General features: G+C 41.5%; 1 protein-coding gene across 1 annotated transcript in view; it reads left to right on the plus strand.

Moving 5' to 3' along the window:
• LOC122808866 (mothers against decapentaplegic homolog 4-like) overlaps positions 1-9,623 on the plus strand; it is a gene marked incomplete in the record, with an annotated part of 2,707,603 nt that extends 2,697,980 nt beyond the window's left edge. The window contains 1 exon segment of the mRNA XM_044079966.1: positions 8,268-9,623. Coding sequence (XP_043935901.1) covers positions 8,268-8,479 — 212 coding nt within the window.
• Between the last annotated feature and the right edge of the window lie 8,445 nt (positions 9,624-18,068).

The raw sequence follows: 18,068 nt of genomic DNA on the forward strand, positions 1-18,068 counted from the left end.
TCATGGCTAGACCAGCACCAGAGAGCATTTGAAGTTCTTAAGCAGAAAATTGCTACCCCATCAACATTAAGATACTATGATGTCAACATACCAGTAACTCTTTCCTGCGATGCTTCAGAATTTGGTTTAGGTGCAGTAATTCCCCAAGAAGGCAAGCCAATAGCCTACGCATCAAGAACACTTTCCCAGACAGATGCAATATGCTCAAATTGAGAAAACTTTTGGCAATAGTGTTTGCATGTTCCAAGTTTCATGATTATATCTGTGGTTGAGAAATCCAGATTGAAACTGATCAACCTTTAGTTACTATTTTAAGGAAGCCTATGCATTCAACTGCAGAAAAATTACAAAGAATGATGCTCAAATTGCAAAAATACAACTTCAAAATGGTCTATACGAAAGGCAAACTTATTTATCTGGCTGATACCTTATCCAGAGCACCTAGAAATGCAACGGAACAGCTTCACACAGAGAATTTTGACTTTGATGTCATGGAAGTGCGTACATTTTCTAACAAGCCTTGAGCTACGAGATCATACAATGACTGATCCAGTTTTGCAGAAGCTCAAACACTATATTAGTGGTGGATGGTCGTCAAAGCAGTCGTGTACCACCATTAGTGCAATCTTACTTTCCTTACAGAGATGAGTTGTTGATGGAAGATGACATTATTTTCAGAGGTCCTAAAATTGTTGTTCCTGCTTCCTTGCAACAAGAATATATCCAGATTTTGCATCATGGTCACCCGGGTTCTGAATCTACTAAGAGAAGAGCGAGAGGACTAGTATTTTGGCCTCCTCTAGCGAAAGACATTGATAGAGTACTTTCTTCCTGTTCAGTATGTAATAGTTCTAAAGTGCATTTGCAAAGATAGCCACTTCAGCTAAGTCAAATTCCTGATCTACCTTGGTCATTTGTAGCTACTGACATATTTGAGTGGAACAATCAACATTACTTAGTACTGGTACATTCATATTCAAATTGGTTCGAGATCGATCTTATATCCAATTTAATTTCTTTTATACAGTTATTACTAAGTTGATAACACCATTTCTCAGTCCATGGCAGTCCACAAAAATTAATCCGACAATGGTATGCAATTCACCACTCAGTTGTTTCAGAAATTTGCCAGAGAATGGGACTTCGTACATCTTACTAATAGTCTAGAGTATCTGCAATCAAATGGACTTGCTGAACATACAGTACAGAGTGCAAAGCAATTACTTGACAAGTGAAAGTGTGATAATGCCAGTGTTTTCTTTTTAATTTACTCAATCTCAGAAACCTACCCCGTTATGATATACTTGACTTACTTGCTCAGAGACTTCTGTCTAGGCAAACCAGAATAACATTGCCTGTCAGTTCTAGTTTATTGAGGCCTAAAGCCAGGAACAACCAAGCAGTCAAAGCCCAGTTATCTAGAAAGCATTTTTCCAAAGGTCCAGCTATGACAAGTCAGCAGATTTCTTTGTCCATTGAAAAAAGGAGAGACCGTGAGGATACAAACAGTGAAAGGTTTCGACCAGATTGGTCAAGTAAAGAGTATTTGTGCAGAGCCGAGATCCTGTTTTGTTAAATCCGAGGGTGTGAAGTATAGGAGAAATCACAGACATCATCTTCCTGTAGCAGAATAGATATCACAGCATCATATGTGTGATAAAGAATCTAACTCTGAGCAATCCAGATGACATTCCTGTTCCAGAACACGACTTGACTCTTTATACTGTTACGGCAGATGATTCCGGTGTTCCTAATATTGAACAGTCAGCAGAGATAATCCCAGTTACTAAACCAGATCCCAAATTTTCATAGGATCATAGGAGATTACTAGGCTATCGACCCAGTGGTCATTTTAAGCCTAGCCGTTTCATCCAGATGTAATACCATAGAAATGCTAGTCAATACCCAGGAATGCATTTAGTGATGACTGCCCCTGTCCAGAAGGGTTGTGGGCTTTATCCCCAGTAAGAATTTTTACAGTGCCACATCTACTCATCCAGGTTCCTCTTGAACAGTGTCATAGAGGTGCTCTGTTTCACATGAATTGGTAGCCTGTTCCAAAGATGCGGCAGTCTTTGGGAGATAAATCTGTCCCTCCAGCATGTCCTATTTAAGTTGCAGGACCTAAATATGGTCATCATTGTTTATTTCTCCATAGTCTTCTGAGTTTGCTACTCAGTGAGTGGGTGCTCATTTTTTTTCCTTTCTCTCCCTCTCTCGTACATACCAAGGTGCATCAGCCAAGTTAACACATATTTGAAGGGACCAAAAGAAATCAAATGCCCCTGTGTCAATTACTATAGCAATGGCTCAATAAGTATACTTTTTAGTATTGTGAAATGTAACAGTAAAAAATGAAACTGATGAACCCAGATAATATTGGGGTCTAAGTAGACATCTTGTAATCAAGGAGTTGCTTAGGAAGATAAAAGATGGAAAAGAAAGAAAACTGTTCTCCATCTGACCCCCTCCTCACCAAAAGATGGTGGGGATTATAGAAGAGTACGTGCTGCCTTACAGCACCCTGGTGGAAACCAGGGAATACTGTAACAGACAATAACAAGACAGTGGGGGGGCAAGGCTGAAGGGTGTCGCATCAAGACATGCACATGAAAACGCAGGTGTAGTTCATTCACTGATGCCCACAGCTATCCTGAATCTAGTTAAGGAAATTGAATAGGTTAAAAATAATATATATATATATATATATGGTTCTACCTGACTTCGTCGACAGCTGAGAAGACCGACATCGAATCGAGCTCCAGAAGATCGAAGCAAGAAGACCGAATCGCGGGTTGCAGAACATCGACAATGCAGAAGACCGACACGACGGATGACAACACCAACGCCGAGGATGCCGACATGGGGAAAGGCTGTGTGAGTATGCGGTAGTGACGGACGTTAGGGTGCGAGGCAGGTAAGTGTGGAGATTGACGGTCTGTGGGGATAGGGGTGGGTTAAGTGAGTTAGGGGCGATAGGGGCGGGTTAAGTGAGTTAGGGTTAGGCGATAGGGGCGGGTTAAGTGAGTTAGGTTAGGAGCGGGTAGGTAAGTGTGCGATAGTGACGGACCTTAGGGTTAGGGTAAGGTTTAGTGTGGGCTTGTAAGGATTTTGGTGTGCTTGTGTTGTGTGTGTGGTTTGTGGAATGGGGATGTGTTTTGTTTTGTATGGGGTTTCGTGTTTGTGTACCGTCGGTTATTTCGTTGTCGGTTATGTGTGGTTTCGTGTTTATGGACTGTCGAATATGTGGTGTCGGTGATGTGGTTGTCGGTGTTGTGTGGTTTCGATTATGTCAGGTAGAACCATATATATATATATATATATATATATATATATATATATATATATACATACATACATGCATATACAAAGCAAAAGTGATGTTCCTCATTGTTTTCTTTTAAAACCAAACAGCTACATTTTCAGCATTATTGGAGAGAATAAATAAAGTATCTTACAGTGTTAGAAAAGTAAAAATAAATGAATACATTTCCTCATTTAGTATGCAACCAGGAAATCTGTTTTAATGCAAATTCTGCAATTAAGATACCTTACATCACATGGTACAATGAAACACAGCAAGTTAAAAAACTTTACAAATGTAAACCTACTTGTAGTTTATATATCCCTTGTAGCAAAGCCCTGTACTGTACTGCATAATTCTACCAGCTGACAGCCTCCATATAATTTAACAATCCAAATACAACCTTATGTATATATAACTGGAAATAAAGATTTGCACAGAACATAACAATCAAATATTCTCATTTTGCCAAAACTGCTACCAGAAAGGAACATTTCATTCATGTATTTATTCATTTTCTAGTACCTGCTTTATTCTGTTTAGGGTGGCATAGCAGCTGGAGCCTACCGCCACTCTCAAACGGCTGAAAGCAGAGAAGCAGTTCTGGAAGAGATGCCAGTACTCTATAGCAGGTGCGCACCCCTACACACATTCATCCCTGTGGCCAATTTAGATGGAGGCTTCTCATGTTTTCTACCGATGTGGCTTTGAGATGTAGGAGGGAGCCAGAGACGTTGGCAAACACCCACACAGAAGGGAGGCCAACGGATTTTATTCCCATTATATAACTAGATCACGTGTCACCCCCAGAAACGAGGACGTGCTGTGATCCAATAGACTAAACAAAACAGGCTTCATAAATATGTTAACAACTCTGAAATCTAGCATCATTACAACACAAAATATAATTCAGTAAACATACCCAAACACAACGCCTGTTAAAAGACAGACCACAGAAATCAATACAAGTTACAGTGGTAAACTCATTATACACATTATTTAACTCCTTTTAATGAACTGTGGTCTGTAGCTCTTCAATAAATGTTCCTTCCCCCCTTAGAAATACTAAAACAAAACAAAAATGGATGTTATGATTAAACAATAAACACTAGCTTTTTCATGCTTTTGTTTTAAATTAAACAAACTGAATGAAAATGTTCGATAAACTTGCCTAACAATGTATGAATGACCAAGGCTGTTACGTCACACGATATGGTCACATTTCAAAGTCTGGTGTGAAATACACAGCAACTTGGATATACTTCTATATATGTAAATAGACTTGTATAATTGCATGATGAAAATCATTTCTACGTAAATTGCATATTCATTACTATCAGTGACAATGCCCAACTTATTTTCTCAAAGAGGGAGGATGTAGAATAACAGGTGTTTTGTACCTTTAAGAAGCATTTCTAAGATCTGTGTGTGCATATAAATACCAAGCACGTGTTAGCTTCAGTGCCATTTTGAAGGTAAAGCCAGAATGTTAACATCCATGTGCATGATAGCTAATCTGTTTATAAGTTAGTTACTTAACCTTGTTTATGATGTGTTTGGATGCAATAAAGCTGCTTGAACAAGAACCCATGATGCTTGCTTGTTTTGGCCTGACCTGGCAAGTGACAGCACGGGATCCATCTCTTCCCTTATCTGGACAATGTCCTCATCCAAGCATTATCCCCACAGTTGGTTCAGCTGCACCTGGACTGCACCAGCTCCCTACTGAGAAGCCTGGGGTTTACCATAAACCTTAAAAAAATCTTCTCTGACCCCCTCCCAGGACCATGTGTTCCTGGGATGCAGGATTCTCACAGGGCAAATTATGGCATGTCTTCCTCTAGACAAGATTCAGACCCTTACCTCTTATTTCCAGGGAATTCTTAGTCTCCAAACCCTGTCTGCCAGAGAGTTTTTAAGGCTCCTGGGATTCATGGCCTCCACCATTCCCATGGTACTGTTAATAAGGCTACACATGAGATAATTTCAGTGGTTCCTGAGGACAGTCTGGAGACATCATCTGCATCCTCTGGAGTTTATGGTACCCTTCTTACCTTGCCTGTCCAGGGAACTAAAGTGGTGGATTACTCAGATAGCAGAGAATCCAGGTCTTCTCATTCAACCCCTTTCCCCAAACAGGATGTGTGCACAGATGCCTCAGACTCCACCTGGGGGGAAACTGTAGGAGACTGGAGAGTGAAGGACACTTGGACCCACTCCCAACACAGGGAATACATCAACATCAAGGAAATCAGAGCCTTGATCTTTGGTCTTCAAGGCTCAAATCCTTCCAGGAGTGCTGGGATAGCACACAGACAACACAACAGTACTGTGGTGCATCAAAAAGCAAGGGGGGACAAAATCCTACATCCTATGCAGATTGGCATTGCAGGCGTGGGAGATTGCACAACAGAGATATAGGTAATCCCTCCTAGCCATCTACATCACTTTAACCGAGAATGTGATGGCAGATTCTCTAAGCAGGTCCATGTCTCAATCACACAAATGGATGTTAAACAGGGATGTGTTCCTGGAGCTGGTCCATTATTGGAGTATACCTTAGGTAGACTTGTTTGCTTCCCCCATGAACAGACAGCTCCCAGCTTACTGTACCAGGATATTCACCCCTGAGGCATGAAAGGTGGATCCTCTTTCCTTCCCATGGAAGGGGATGTTCACTTATGCATCTCCCCCTTCCCTCTTATTCAAAAAGTTCTACTGAAAATTCAGAGAGAACAGCCTTAAATCTTGTTGGTGACCCCCTTTTGGCCAAGGCAGCATTGGTTTCCCCCTTCTACATCATCTACCCAAGGGCAGTCAGCACACGTTACCCCTCTGGATGGACTAACTCACACAGGAGGAGAACTCTCATACACCCTCAAATATCCACCCTGAACCTTATGCTGTGGGTGATTGGGCATTGATTCCCTTTAGACACCTTTACACTGAGGACGTACTTCAAGTTCTGCAGGAGACCAGAAAATCCACTACCAGAAAATCTTATCTAAGCGGAAAAGATTTTCCATTTGGTGTCTAAAACAAGACTTTCAACTACTGTCTATAGATCCTCCAGTGGTTCTGTCTTACCTGTGTGAATTGATGAACACTGGCTTGTCATATTCTTTCAACAAGACACATCTGTCTGCCATTTCTGCATGTTTATCTCTGTCCCCCAGGCATGAGGGCAAGCTTTTTCTGAAAGGAGTACTGAACATTAGACCCCCCCCCCCAGGGAAACCTGTTCCCCACCTTAAGATCTTAATTTCGTGTTGGAAAAGCTTACCTACCTCCCTTTGAACCAGCTAAGGACTGCACTCTTCAACACTGTACATGGAAAACTTTTCTGTTAGTGGCTATTACTTCAGCCAGAAGGGCCTGTGAACTGCAAGCCCTCATGGCTTCTTCCCCCTTCACAGTTTTCCACAAAGACAGGGTTTCCCTGCATACTAACCCATCCTTCATGCCCAGGGTAAAGAGTGAACTTTCCCTAAATCAGGCCATCTATCTGTCTACCTTCTTCCCTTCACCACAGTCTTCCAGCGAAAGGATCCTTCACTCCTTGGATTCCATAGACAAATCGGATACTATTTGGCTAAAACCAAATCCTTTCATAAATCAGATAAGCTCTTTGTTTCCTATCACCCAAGAGCCATGGGACACCCTGTTTCCAAGCAAACTATTTCCTCCTGGATCTCAAAAAGTATTTCCTTTTGCTACACAGCCTATAGTAAAAGGCTGTCCTTTCCAGTGAAAGCACACTCCACTAGGGCTGCGTCCTCCTCTGGGGCTTTCTTTAAGGGCTTTGATACAGCTGCCATTTTAGAGACAGCCACTCGGTCATCTGTCCACACTTTCACCAAACATTACAAATTGGATGTCATTTCCAGGTCCAGAGCAGGATTTGCCAGGACCATTCTGCATGGCTTTGTGGAAAATCTCTCTCTTCCCCCTCCCAGTCCTTAACAGCATGAGCTTTTGCACCCTCCCTCATGTAATAGATACAGCAGCATATGAATAGAAGGACATAAAATAGCTGTGTAAAATCTTACCATAACCATAGATGTCCTTCTCTTCTATATGCTGCTGTATAGTTTCCCATCCTACCTTCCCCCTGACACTTGCCTGACTCCTGAAGACCCACTCCATAGTAGTTGGTGTCCGCCGGCATTCAATTCTGAAGTAGGTGCTTGCTGATATCTGTTTTATATCTGACGTCTGTTTATGGTCGGTGTACGTTGAGTGATGCAGGCCATCATACGTACCTTCGCAGTAGCATTTGTCTTTTGTAAAATGGCTGGATGTGCGAGTCAACCGGAGGCAGACTCCCCCATGTAATGGTTACAGCAGCATATAGAAGAGAAGAGCATCTATGGTTATGGTAAGATTTTGCATAACTATTCTTTCTTGTGCACTGGCACTAGAATGCTTAAACTTCAATCATATGGGCTACACCTCTGTCTCCATACCTTTATAAGTTGTCTTAGGAAACATTTCTCCTGTAATTTCCCCAACATCTCGATCATATCTGCTGTGACTTTATCTCATTCTTTTGCTGCCCTTGACATCCTCTTTCTCAAAAGATAATTAATACCAACATTTAACTTGCAGGATTGTGAGAAAGTTCAGAAGATATGTGGACTTTGAGTTAAAAAGAGATGTATTACTGGAGAGCCTAATGGGGTTTATGTTTACAGCAAGATATGAAGATTGTATTACTTTCCCAATTGTAAAATTATTGCCATGGCCATAGGACTTGGTTTTTCAAAGTCAGTCAGAAGTCGTCATACTGCTCTGAAAATTACAGTCTATCAGGATTCTTTACATTACCGCATTGTTATCAGACAGTCTTTTAGCCCAGCAGAACTGAAAACTGAAAAAATGTTCTGTCAAGCCTGAATAAGTAGTAGTGGAAATATGTTTACCAATTCTGTCTGTATTTACTTTTTTATATTTTTATTTTCAGGTCTGTCTGCAGCAGCTGGGATTGGCGTGGATGACCTGAGACGCCTCTGCATTCTTCGTTTGAGTTTTGTCAAAGGCTGGGGACCAGATTACCCCCGCCAGAGTATTAAACACACACCTTGTTGGATCGAGGTACACTTACATCGAGCGCTGCAGCTTCTGGATGAAGTGCTGCATACCATGCCAATGTCAGACCCTGGTCCTGTTAACTAACAGAAGGGTAACTTACCCTTTGTCCATGCCAAGTAAACTCTGAACAGATGTGAGCATGGTTATCTTAATGTGAATTGCTCAAACCATTTGTATTAAAGCTGGGACCAGCTCTTAGCAAGATGATTACTGTTTGAGTTACACAAACCAACTCCATAAGTGTTGCAACAGAGCAAGTTTTTTTTTTTTTTTTTTTTTTTTTTAATTTTTGGCAGCTGGATTTTTGGATTGATTCAGTGTATTTGTACAGAAAGACATCTTAGGTTATCAGTGTGAAAAACCTAGACAGATAAGGATGACTTTCAGGACTTCAGGACTCCCAAAGTATCAATGATTTACATATGCTTGACCAAACTCAGACTGTATTTTTTTTTATGCCAGCCCGTACCATCGGAGAACTTTTGAGTTCTGAATATGCTCTTCCAGAAAGTTACAAAAAAAGTTTATGGTACAGTTTGTTGCCTGTTAAATACTAGTACACTAGACATGAATACTTGCAACATGAAAGAACAGTGTGTCATTAACCTGCTTTATATGGCTTGGCCTACAAGACTGCGGTCTGTGATCTGGTGCATCTGAAGTTCATTTGGAATTTCATCAAGCCAGTCTTAAGTAGACTTCTCTTTACCTTAATAACTGCTCATGACATTCATTGTAGCGTTTGCCATAAACTGATATATTAACCAAAGCCAAAGTGATGATGTGTGGCGAAACTCTTCAATCATGGAGTTCTTTAAAATTAATTTCTCTTGCATTTTAAAGGGATGTTACGGGCAGTAATTCCATAGAGACATGGGGGTTGTGCATTTTATAGAGAGAACGCTGCTGTGCCTCTCAGTGGACACATTTCACACATTTGACTAAAAAAAGAATAGCTTTTCCAGCTGTGTTTTTTAACAAACTGTGGCATTACACTGTTATTTACAGAGCGATAAAGAAAATCAGATATCCCACATACTTAATGTGAGCTGTAGTTGTTCCACACAGATGAAGAAGGAAGTGATCTTGTTTACTTGATCTTGTTTACTGGTTACTGTAGGTGCAGTGCCTTTTCTCAAGAAGAATATTAGGTTCATAGGTTCATACTAGGCTATCTTCCCTAGGGCATTTACAAGCCTAGCCAGAGTGTGTTTGGCTTTCGCCACCCATTTTAAAATGAATTTTGCTATGCCCTTTTTCGAGGTTAGTATACTGTGCATCTGTCTAACAGTGACACAGAAGTGATACCCGGAGTAAATCTACGATCTCCCATCCACTCATCAAGATTCTCTTGAAGTTGCTATTTTGTTGTGTCTAAAAAGTATTGCCTTTCATTCATTTTCAGAGGTGAATACCGAGTTTCTTGTTTATACAAGTATACGCAAGGAATACTGCCTTTTCTATAGAAAAGGTACAAGTACCACAGGAAGAGCAAGGGTCTGCTTTTCTTTTTACAGAAAAATGCACAGTACTACTCACCTTGTTTCTTTCATTTTTGAAATGAAAAATGTAGTGGTGGATGTTCCTAGCAGAATGAATTGGAGCTTCACTGTGCGTCCTCTGTTTTCAGGTTATTGATATTATTTCTTTAAAAATATATACAAATATCAAAGTCGTGCCTTTTTTGTGAAAAGCATGATCTGTTGATGGTTGAAAAGCAGAAATACAGTAATGTTGGCAGCTCTCAGGGTTGAAAAGCAGAAATACAATAATGTTGGCAGCTCTTCTTTTAACAGTTAACTGGTGACATCCACCTAAATATCAGGTTGGATTTAAAGGAGTACAGATCAGAGAAATGCAACATTGTCAAAGCAGTTCTGGAATAAAACAATCAGTATTAAAGTGCATCCTTTGCAGTTCTATTTAAGTTTGCAGAAGAAAAAAAATTAAATCAATGAAATATCCACTTAAATTAGAAGGGGCTTTTAGTAAAAACAGTGGTATGTGTGATTAATGAGCAAGATTAAAAGTATGAGCCCAGTAATAAACTAAAATGAAAACAGCTTCATTTTATTGTTTTTGTAAGCACTGTTTTTTGTATGTTTCCTTGGGAGAGGGAAAGGATAGTCACTTGTCAGGATGTAAAATTATTTTTTTACCAGCATCTATAGGTGAGACATTCTACATTTATGAAGGTTTAGCAACAACTTCAGTGAAATGTGGAGCCAGTAGTGAAAATTAGCCAAGTTATGGATTATTACTGTTAAACATACAATACATTGTTTATGCCCCGAATATCAGTATATTGTTTTCTCTGACCCTACACCTTGAGATAAACTGGAAAAAGTATTTGTGCTTAACTTACAAAATGATTTTGCAAAATGGCAGCAAAACCCCTTTTGGTTTGCAAAGAAAAATTGCGTCATAGATCTGAAAATTGATAGGTGTTATGCTCATAAAGTACTATGAAAAATAGTCTTGCAGGCTTTGTATGAAAGAAGTGTTGGAATTATCCAGATTACAACTGAATGCATTCATGGTTTTCAATATTTTACCCCCCAAGTTTTAGCATGCTCATTTTTTATTTTTTTAATTGATGATTTGATATGTAGCTTGTAAGATGACTTAATGATTATGAACTTTTTTAAGGCTACTGTTTCATTAGCTTGAAAATGCGGATTTGAAACCAATGGTTTTAAGTATCTTTGTCTCATAACATTAACAGACACATCCCTCGAAGTTTCAGTGCACCATGTATAGTTAAATTACACGCTACATGGAAGATTATTTAAGCAAATGTATAATCTTTTGGTTGTTTCATAAAAGTTTTTGAATGTTTGGGCCTTGATATGGAAAAATGTCTTTTTTTTCAGAAGCAGTAGCTGCCCTTACTTTTTTGGTTAAAATATAAAATGCTGAACATTGACAGCAGTTATGAGGTTGCATTTGCTGAATTAAAGACTAGCTTTTATAACATTGTTGTTTTTCATTGTTTATGATTCATAGTTTTGGTGAACTGCTTTTACTCCAAGTGGTGAAAATTAAAATGTAACTGACATAAAGGTGATTCCATAGAAATCAGAGCAGTTTCCTTTAGGATGCAAGGCAATTTATTTGGCTTGAATTTTTGAAGTATGACTGCTGTAATAGTTGAAATTAATCATATATTTGAATAACTGTCTGCACTGTTACTTTTCTTTTGAAAATATTGTAAGCTACCAGAGTTGAGACAGTATTTGCCCACGAAGTCCTAACTTTGTCTTAGATGACCTTTGACTAATGTCTCAGACACTGCAGCAACTGATAAGAGAGGGAGCTGACAGTGCTGGGGAGGGACAGCTCAATTCACCACATGCCTGGCACTGGAACACTATTGTGAGAAGTCTGTGGACATCTGGTTGCCATGGGAACCACCATGTATGCCAGAGAGTGTCCAGCTTGCATGGCTGCTGGAATGATAGCTCATCCATCACTTAGCTGTCATCCTAGCACCCAGACACCTAAGGTGTAGGTGCTCGGCAGCTGACTTTTCCTGAAACGAAGAATTGCCCATGTGGTGATGCAGACTCCTGATGCTGGGGTATTATGAGGAATGAATGGGCTTATTGATAGGAGGGGCTTAATGACTGGCAGGCACAATGGGCAAAAGGTAGCTGGAAAATGCAGCGTCATCAGTTTTCAATACTGTCAGCCCAAGTTTTCAACAAAGTAGTTGCCTAACATCTTATACACATATCAGCTTATTTCTGATAGAATGTTTTGTGCAGCAACTGTGAAATTAAACTTATATTTAAATTGCATAGCAAAAATGCTTAATTCAAAATAAAGGGTCCTACTAATGTTGTCTTTCACTTTGGCAGTCTGTACCCAAGGAATGAGTTGAAACAACCACAGGGGAATGCATTATAATGTTTCTGCTAGTTTGAGGTTTTTCTGTTGTTCAAGAAAGGTGGGGATCCTGCAGATTCAAGTAGCAGTGGAAGACTAATTTTAAGTGAGACAAAGGTAAAGCATTTTCTTCACTTAAGTGTTTAAAACAGGAAAGGCCTTCCCCCATCAAAAAAAAAAAAAAACAGTATTGACCCAGTCTCATGCTTTTGTACAACAAATGCAAGTTTTATTTATTTATTTTTATTTTTACATGGAAAGTAAAACAGAAAACAAAAAAGACATCAGAGGGTTAAGAGTGATGGGGTCAGACACCCCTCATTATATCTGGGATGTGGTTATAGATAGGAAGCACAGAGAGGGATGATTTGGTTTGTAATAGTGTCGCCCATACTCAAATTTACTGTTTAATTTATTTATTTTAGCTGTTAATGGCATAGATGACAGTGATTTCCATCACAGTACAGAAAAAGTGTTTTTTGCACATAAGTGTGTGTGCTTATACTCTAGACAGCAGCACTTCACTTTAGAGTGGGGGTCTACGCAGAATGGTCCTTATTTGTGGGATCCAGTGCTTAAAGCAAAAGTGCTGCTACCTGAAACCTGTGCAGTGGCAAGATTTTTAAAAGTCAAGGTTATCAGTGCTATTTGTGTTTGCTGAAATGAACACTCCATTTCCCAGGTTCTAGTTAAAAGAGAGAGAGAATTAATTTAGGGCTTGCTTACCTCTGAGTGAGCATTCTGCCTCCACATGACTTCTGATGAATTTTTGCCATCTTTGCTTTGCTTAACTCTATTTCCAGGCTTCACCTATTCCCATACTTCTTGTATAGAACTTACATTACTCTTTAAGACTTTCTGTTTTCTTCTTCTCTTTTGCTAGTCATACCTAGGTGAAATCAGGTTTACGTATTATCCTGTGTGCAGTGGATGAGGGATTTGTGAGTCCATATAAGGCAATACACTGCAGTTTTTCGGGCTAGAATTCCAGCCATTATTTCCCTTGATTATTTTTATGCAGCACATGATTGATTTAGGTGCTACGTAGCAGAATTATAGCTGGGCCTTAAGTATGAAGTACTGTAAAAATAATGTAAAGACTTTTTTGCATGCCTCCTGGCCATCAAGCTTCCCTCAACTGGAGTAGAGTCTGTCTGTTCTTGTGCAAAGGGTATCCCTAACATGAAGACAATAGCGATCCAGAGGGGCCATCATACATGTGGCCATAAGAGTGGTCTGTGCACTTGCTGGTGTCCCAGCAATGGGGGTATATGTTGTATACCCAAACCCTCCCCTTGGCAAGGAACATGTGATCTATATCACTGCAAAGGCTGTTGTGCCCTCCTCTTGCAAGGGCAAGCTTCCATGCAGCCCTGATAATGGCTGTTATATAAGCTGCTTGGCAGCTGGATGCCAATCCTAACCCAACTGTCCGATGATGTCCTTTTCATTCTTCCTCACTGATGGGTCTCATATCCGACATCAGATCCAGTTTGGCTGCTTTTTCCAGACTTAGGCTCCGAGTCTCAGGTGCCTTCATCTTCCTATAGTACATCACACCTTCTTTAACTCCCCAGATCTCATTTGGCATGCTTCTTTTACAGACATGGTTCTGGAGTCTCAGGACTGTTAATGGTCTGAGATAAGTTGTTTCAAAGAATTTTTCTCCAAGTACCTTTTTATAGTTTTGTAATTTTCCTCCCCTTCCTGTCAGTAGATCTCGAGGGCATTAGGGACTGTTGCATCTTTTTTTCCCTTCCCTTCGTGCTGCTGGTACTTCTTTCACTATACACACACACACACACACACACAAACACAAACACATACATATATATATATATATATATATATATAAATAACACATAGTTCATTAGAGTTATTCTGTAAAGTATTGTTGATGTTTTTTTTCTTCTGTTAGGTGCAGCCTTTCACGATGGCCAACAAACCTACAAGATTCAAATGATGCACTTCTTGTGGGCATAAGATCCCAAATACAGATACGTACAAGAAGTGCATCTATTGCCTAGGACCAGGGCATTTGGATACAGATTGCCTGGTGTGTGTGGCCTTTAACCCTCAGGCCTTGGCCAGCCACCGAAATAAATTGGTTTTGAAAAGGCCTCTTACCTGTGCCTTCTTCATCAGGGGCTCAAACCCCCTCTTAGCATGCCGGCTCCAAAACAACCATTTCTGTTTCTTCTAGGGACTCTTCAGAGCCAAGTCATAAAAGATCCAGGCCCTGTGATCCAACTACCCCAGATCTGAGTGGGACGAGAAAAGCGTTGGCTCCTAAAGAATTTTCGGATACGTCGGATGTGGATCCTAGTGCCAAAACGCCTTCTTTGGATCCTATTGCTTCGGCCCCAAGTGGATCAAAGTCAGTCTCGGATTCTACTTCAGGGACAGCTTCTTCAGATTAGAAACCCTCAGATCTTGCTATAAGGACTCTCCTACCAACCTTCCAAATAGAACCAGTCTCTCAAGCCCTTCCAGTAAAAGTCTTTCAGACACCAGTTAAATCCATGCATCCTCCTCCAGGTTTTCTCGAAATCTCACTGAGGTTGATATGGACAGGATGATGCAGAAGTTCTACAGGCCACAGATCCAGATGGGGGTCTTGCCATCAGTGTCCCATCTATGATCCGAGTCCTCCATCTCCTGCTTTGCAGACTCCTTTTCTGATTCATCCCTTGGTTTTGGAAACCCAAGACCCTAGTTTCCTGAGAGAGCTAATGTTGGATTCAAGGAAGCTCTCTTCCTCGACTCCGACAACTTTCCTGACCAGCCCTGCTCACCTCCTTTTGGATCAGAGTGGTCCCAGATCCAAGACGTCCGCACCGACTCTGAGGGGTTGCTTTTGAGATTGACTTTGTCAGATCCGTCACTTCAGTTCGAAGCTTCGGCCCCCTGCTTGGGTTTGGTTCTGTTGTGAGGCCTCAGATCCATGGCTGTCTCTGCTCTCTCTCTTCTTCAGTAGCTTTGGCTCCAAGGGAGAGCGTTTTGTTTGGTCTGTTAACCTTCTGGGCTGCAGAAAAGCTTTCTCCAGGATTAGAGAAGCGTCTCCTCACTCCCAGTGTCTACCCTGTCCTTCATCGAATTTGAGCACTGAGCCCATCACGCCTGCCATAGATCAGCCTGCCCTGAGGAGCCTTCAGACCTCTTCCTCCCAGGGAATCTCCCCTTCTTCTGATACCTCTTCGGAATACCCCATGGAGGAGGTCCCTCAGAGGAAAAAGTGTAACAGGAGGCACATAGATTTCTCTATGGAGTCTCTCACAGAGGACACCAATTTCAATGACTGAGAAGGATCCCCCCGGTCACCACCTGATGATGTCTCCTTTTGAGACATCCTGGAACTCCTTAGGCAGAAAGGTGCTGGTCATCCCAATCTCCTCCTTCTAAGGAATCTGTGTTCCTGGAGGCTTTTGCGATGGGCCTCATGTACATCCTGGGTGTCTCCCCCTGCAGATACCTTAATAGATTGTCTCCTGCCAGGCCTGGAAGGAACTGGACATGATGGTCGAGCCTCTCCCCAAGCACCCCGATAAGATTCTGAACCCACCTTCTGATCATCCACATTGGAGTAACCGTATCCCTGTAGATGCTGCAGTTGTAGCAGCCATGAAGAAGGAGCTGGCTGAACAAAGCTCCACTGTCCATCCACCAAATAAGGAGTCTCAGGCAAAGGGCAGACATGGAAGGCACATTTACGCCTCAGCTGCTTTTGTTGTAAGGTCATTAAACTATTTGGCGCACTTCCCCCATTTGCAGAGAGATCTGGTCAAGGAGTTAACAGAGTCTCTTGCAGAGGAGGACTTGAAGGTTTCTCCCCAACTGGCTACTCTCTCCTCCCTTGCAAATTCCTTGATGTGGTTGATTTCGCACATGGCGGGAAGGTACCTTGTGAGCAGCCTGTATAGGCATAGCCATTAGGTAACAGGTCTAGATGCGGCTTTGTGACTTCGTGGAGCCCTTCAAGGCATCATTCATCAATGCCCCCTTCAAGGCTCCTCTTTGTTTGGGCCATCAATGAAAGCCATAGTAACCTGTAATGAGCGAGAGAGGAAGACCTTGTCTGGCATGGAGATCAAGTTTTCTACTCCTCAGAGGACCTTCTCAAGGAATCAGTGAAGAAGGAAGAAAACTTGGTTAGAAAGTCTCGAGGATCTTTCCAGGACCCACGCAGGGACAACTCATCCAGAAGCAGAGGAGGAGGCTTTAATGGCAGATACTGTCCTAGAGACAGAGGGGGTCTGCAAAGTCAGGGTTTCAGGGACCCTATCAGCGCTCCTGAAGCACTGCCAGACTGTTCTACTCTGAAGGCAGCCAGGGGTCATTTATCCTTGCACCTAGACGCCTGGACAAACATAAACATAACCTGGGTTCTAGACATTATATCCATAGGGCTATTACATTCCCTTTTCCTTCATCCTCCAGGCTCTAGGAGGAAACCTCTCAACATAGCAACCAGTCAGAAGCAGTACACTATTCAGTATGTCCAAAAACTCCCAACAAAAGAGTCATCCAAGAGATCCTGACCGAACAAAGAGAATTCTGAACTATTCTCACTTCTTTTTAGTGCCAAAGAAAACAGGGGACCTTAGACCTATATTAGACCTCAGCAGTCTGAATCAGGTCATCAGGAAGTCAAAATTCTGAATGGTTTACAGTTCAGTCCATTCTGTCATTTCTGCACAAGGACAATTGGATGTGCTCAGTAGATCTTCAGAACACGTACTATCGTAGCAAAATAAATGGGTGCTCCAGAAGGTACTTGCGCTTTTGGCTGGTAGCCAATCACTACCAATTCAGAGCACTGCCCTTTGGACTCCTCACAGCCCCCAGGTGTTAACCAAATGCTTGACAGTGGTAGCAGCTCACCTGAGCCTAAAAGGATTCCAGGTGTTTCCCTATCTAGACGATTGGCTCCTTACTGCACTAATAAGGCATCAACTGCTTCAGTCAAGAAACTGTCTAGTAAAGATCTTCAAACATCTGGGCATCACAGTAAATCTGGCAAAATTAAACTTGATTCCTGTACAGAACCTAGAATTCATAGGGACACAGTTGAACACAATCACACAAGTGGCTTCCATTCTGAGACATTATCCAAGACAACAGGTCCAAGACTTATTAGATATGCCTTCTCCACCAGCAAAATTAATACTTCAGGCTCCGGGTTCAGTGGCAGCTGCAGTCGTTCTCCTATTGGCGAGGTTCTTTATGAGAGTACTTCAACTGTAACAGTTGAGTTGTGCATCCTCTACCAAACATTTTCATTTCCCATAAAACGGACTGTGATCTGCAAGAATCATCTGTAGTGGTGTATGCAATCGGACGACCTGTTTCTAGGCAGACCTTTTTCTCTCCCTGCTCCGATAACCACAGTGACCACGAATGCTTCCCAATGTGGGGGGGGGCATTACTTAGGAAAGATGGTCCAAGGCATGTGGTCATCAATCAAGACCAATCTACATATCATTGTCCTATAAGTGAGAGTAGCCCTCCTAACATGGCAAGCCTTTCAGTACATTCTACTTCTCGGGACGATTGCAAGTCATAAAGACAACACGTCAGTAGTCTGGTACATTAGTAAACAAGGAGGAACCCATTCGTACCCATTGTGCAGGGAGGCCTTGAGAGTTTGGGAATGGGCGATATCTTCAGACCGCTTTCCATTTGCAACATGCATTCCAGGGAAAACCAACATCCTAGCAGAAGGGCTCAGCAGATCTCTTCTGACTCCTCCTCAGTGGTCCCTCAAGCAGTCAGTAGCAAACAAGAT

This window comes from Protopterus annectens, chromosome 8.part0, assembly GCF_019279795.1.
Source record: "Protopterus annectens isolate FY-2018-M chromosome 8.part0, PAN1.0, whole genome shotgun sequence".
NCBI lineage: Eukaryota > Metazoa > Chordata > Ceratodontiformes > Protopteridae > Protopterus > Protopterus annectens.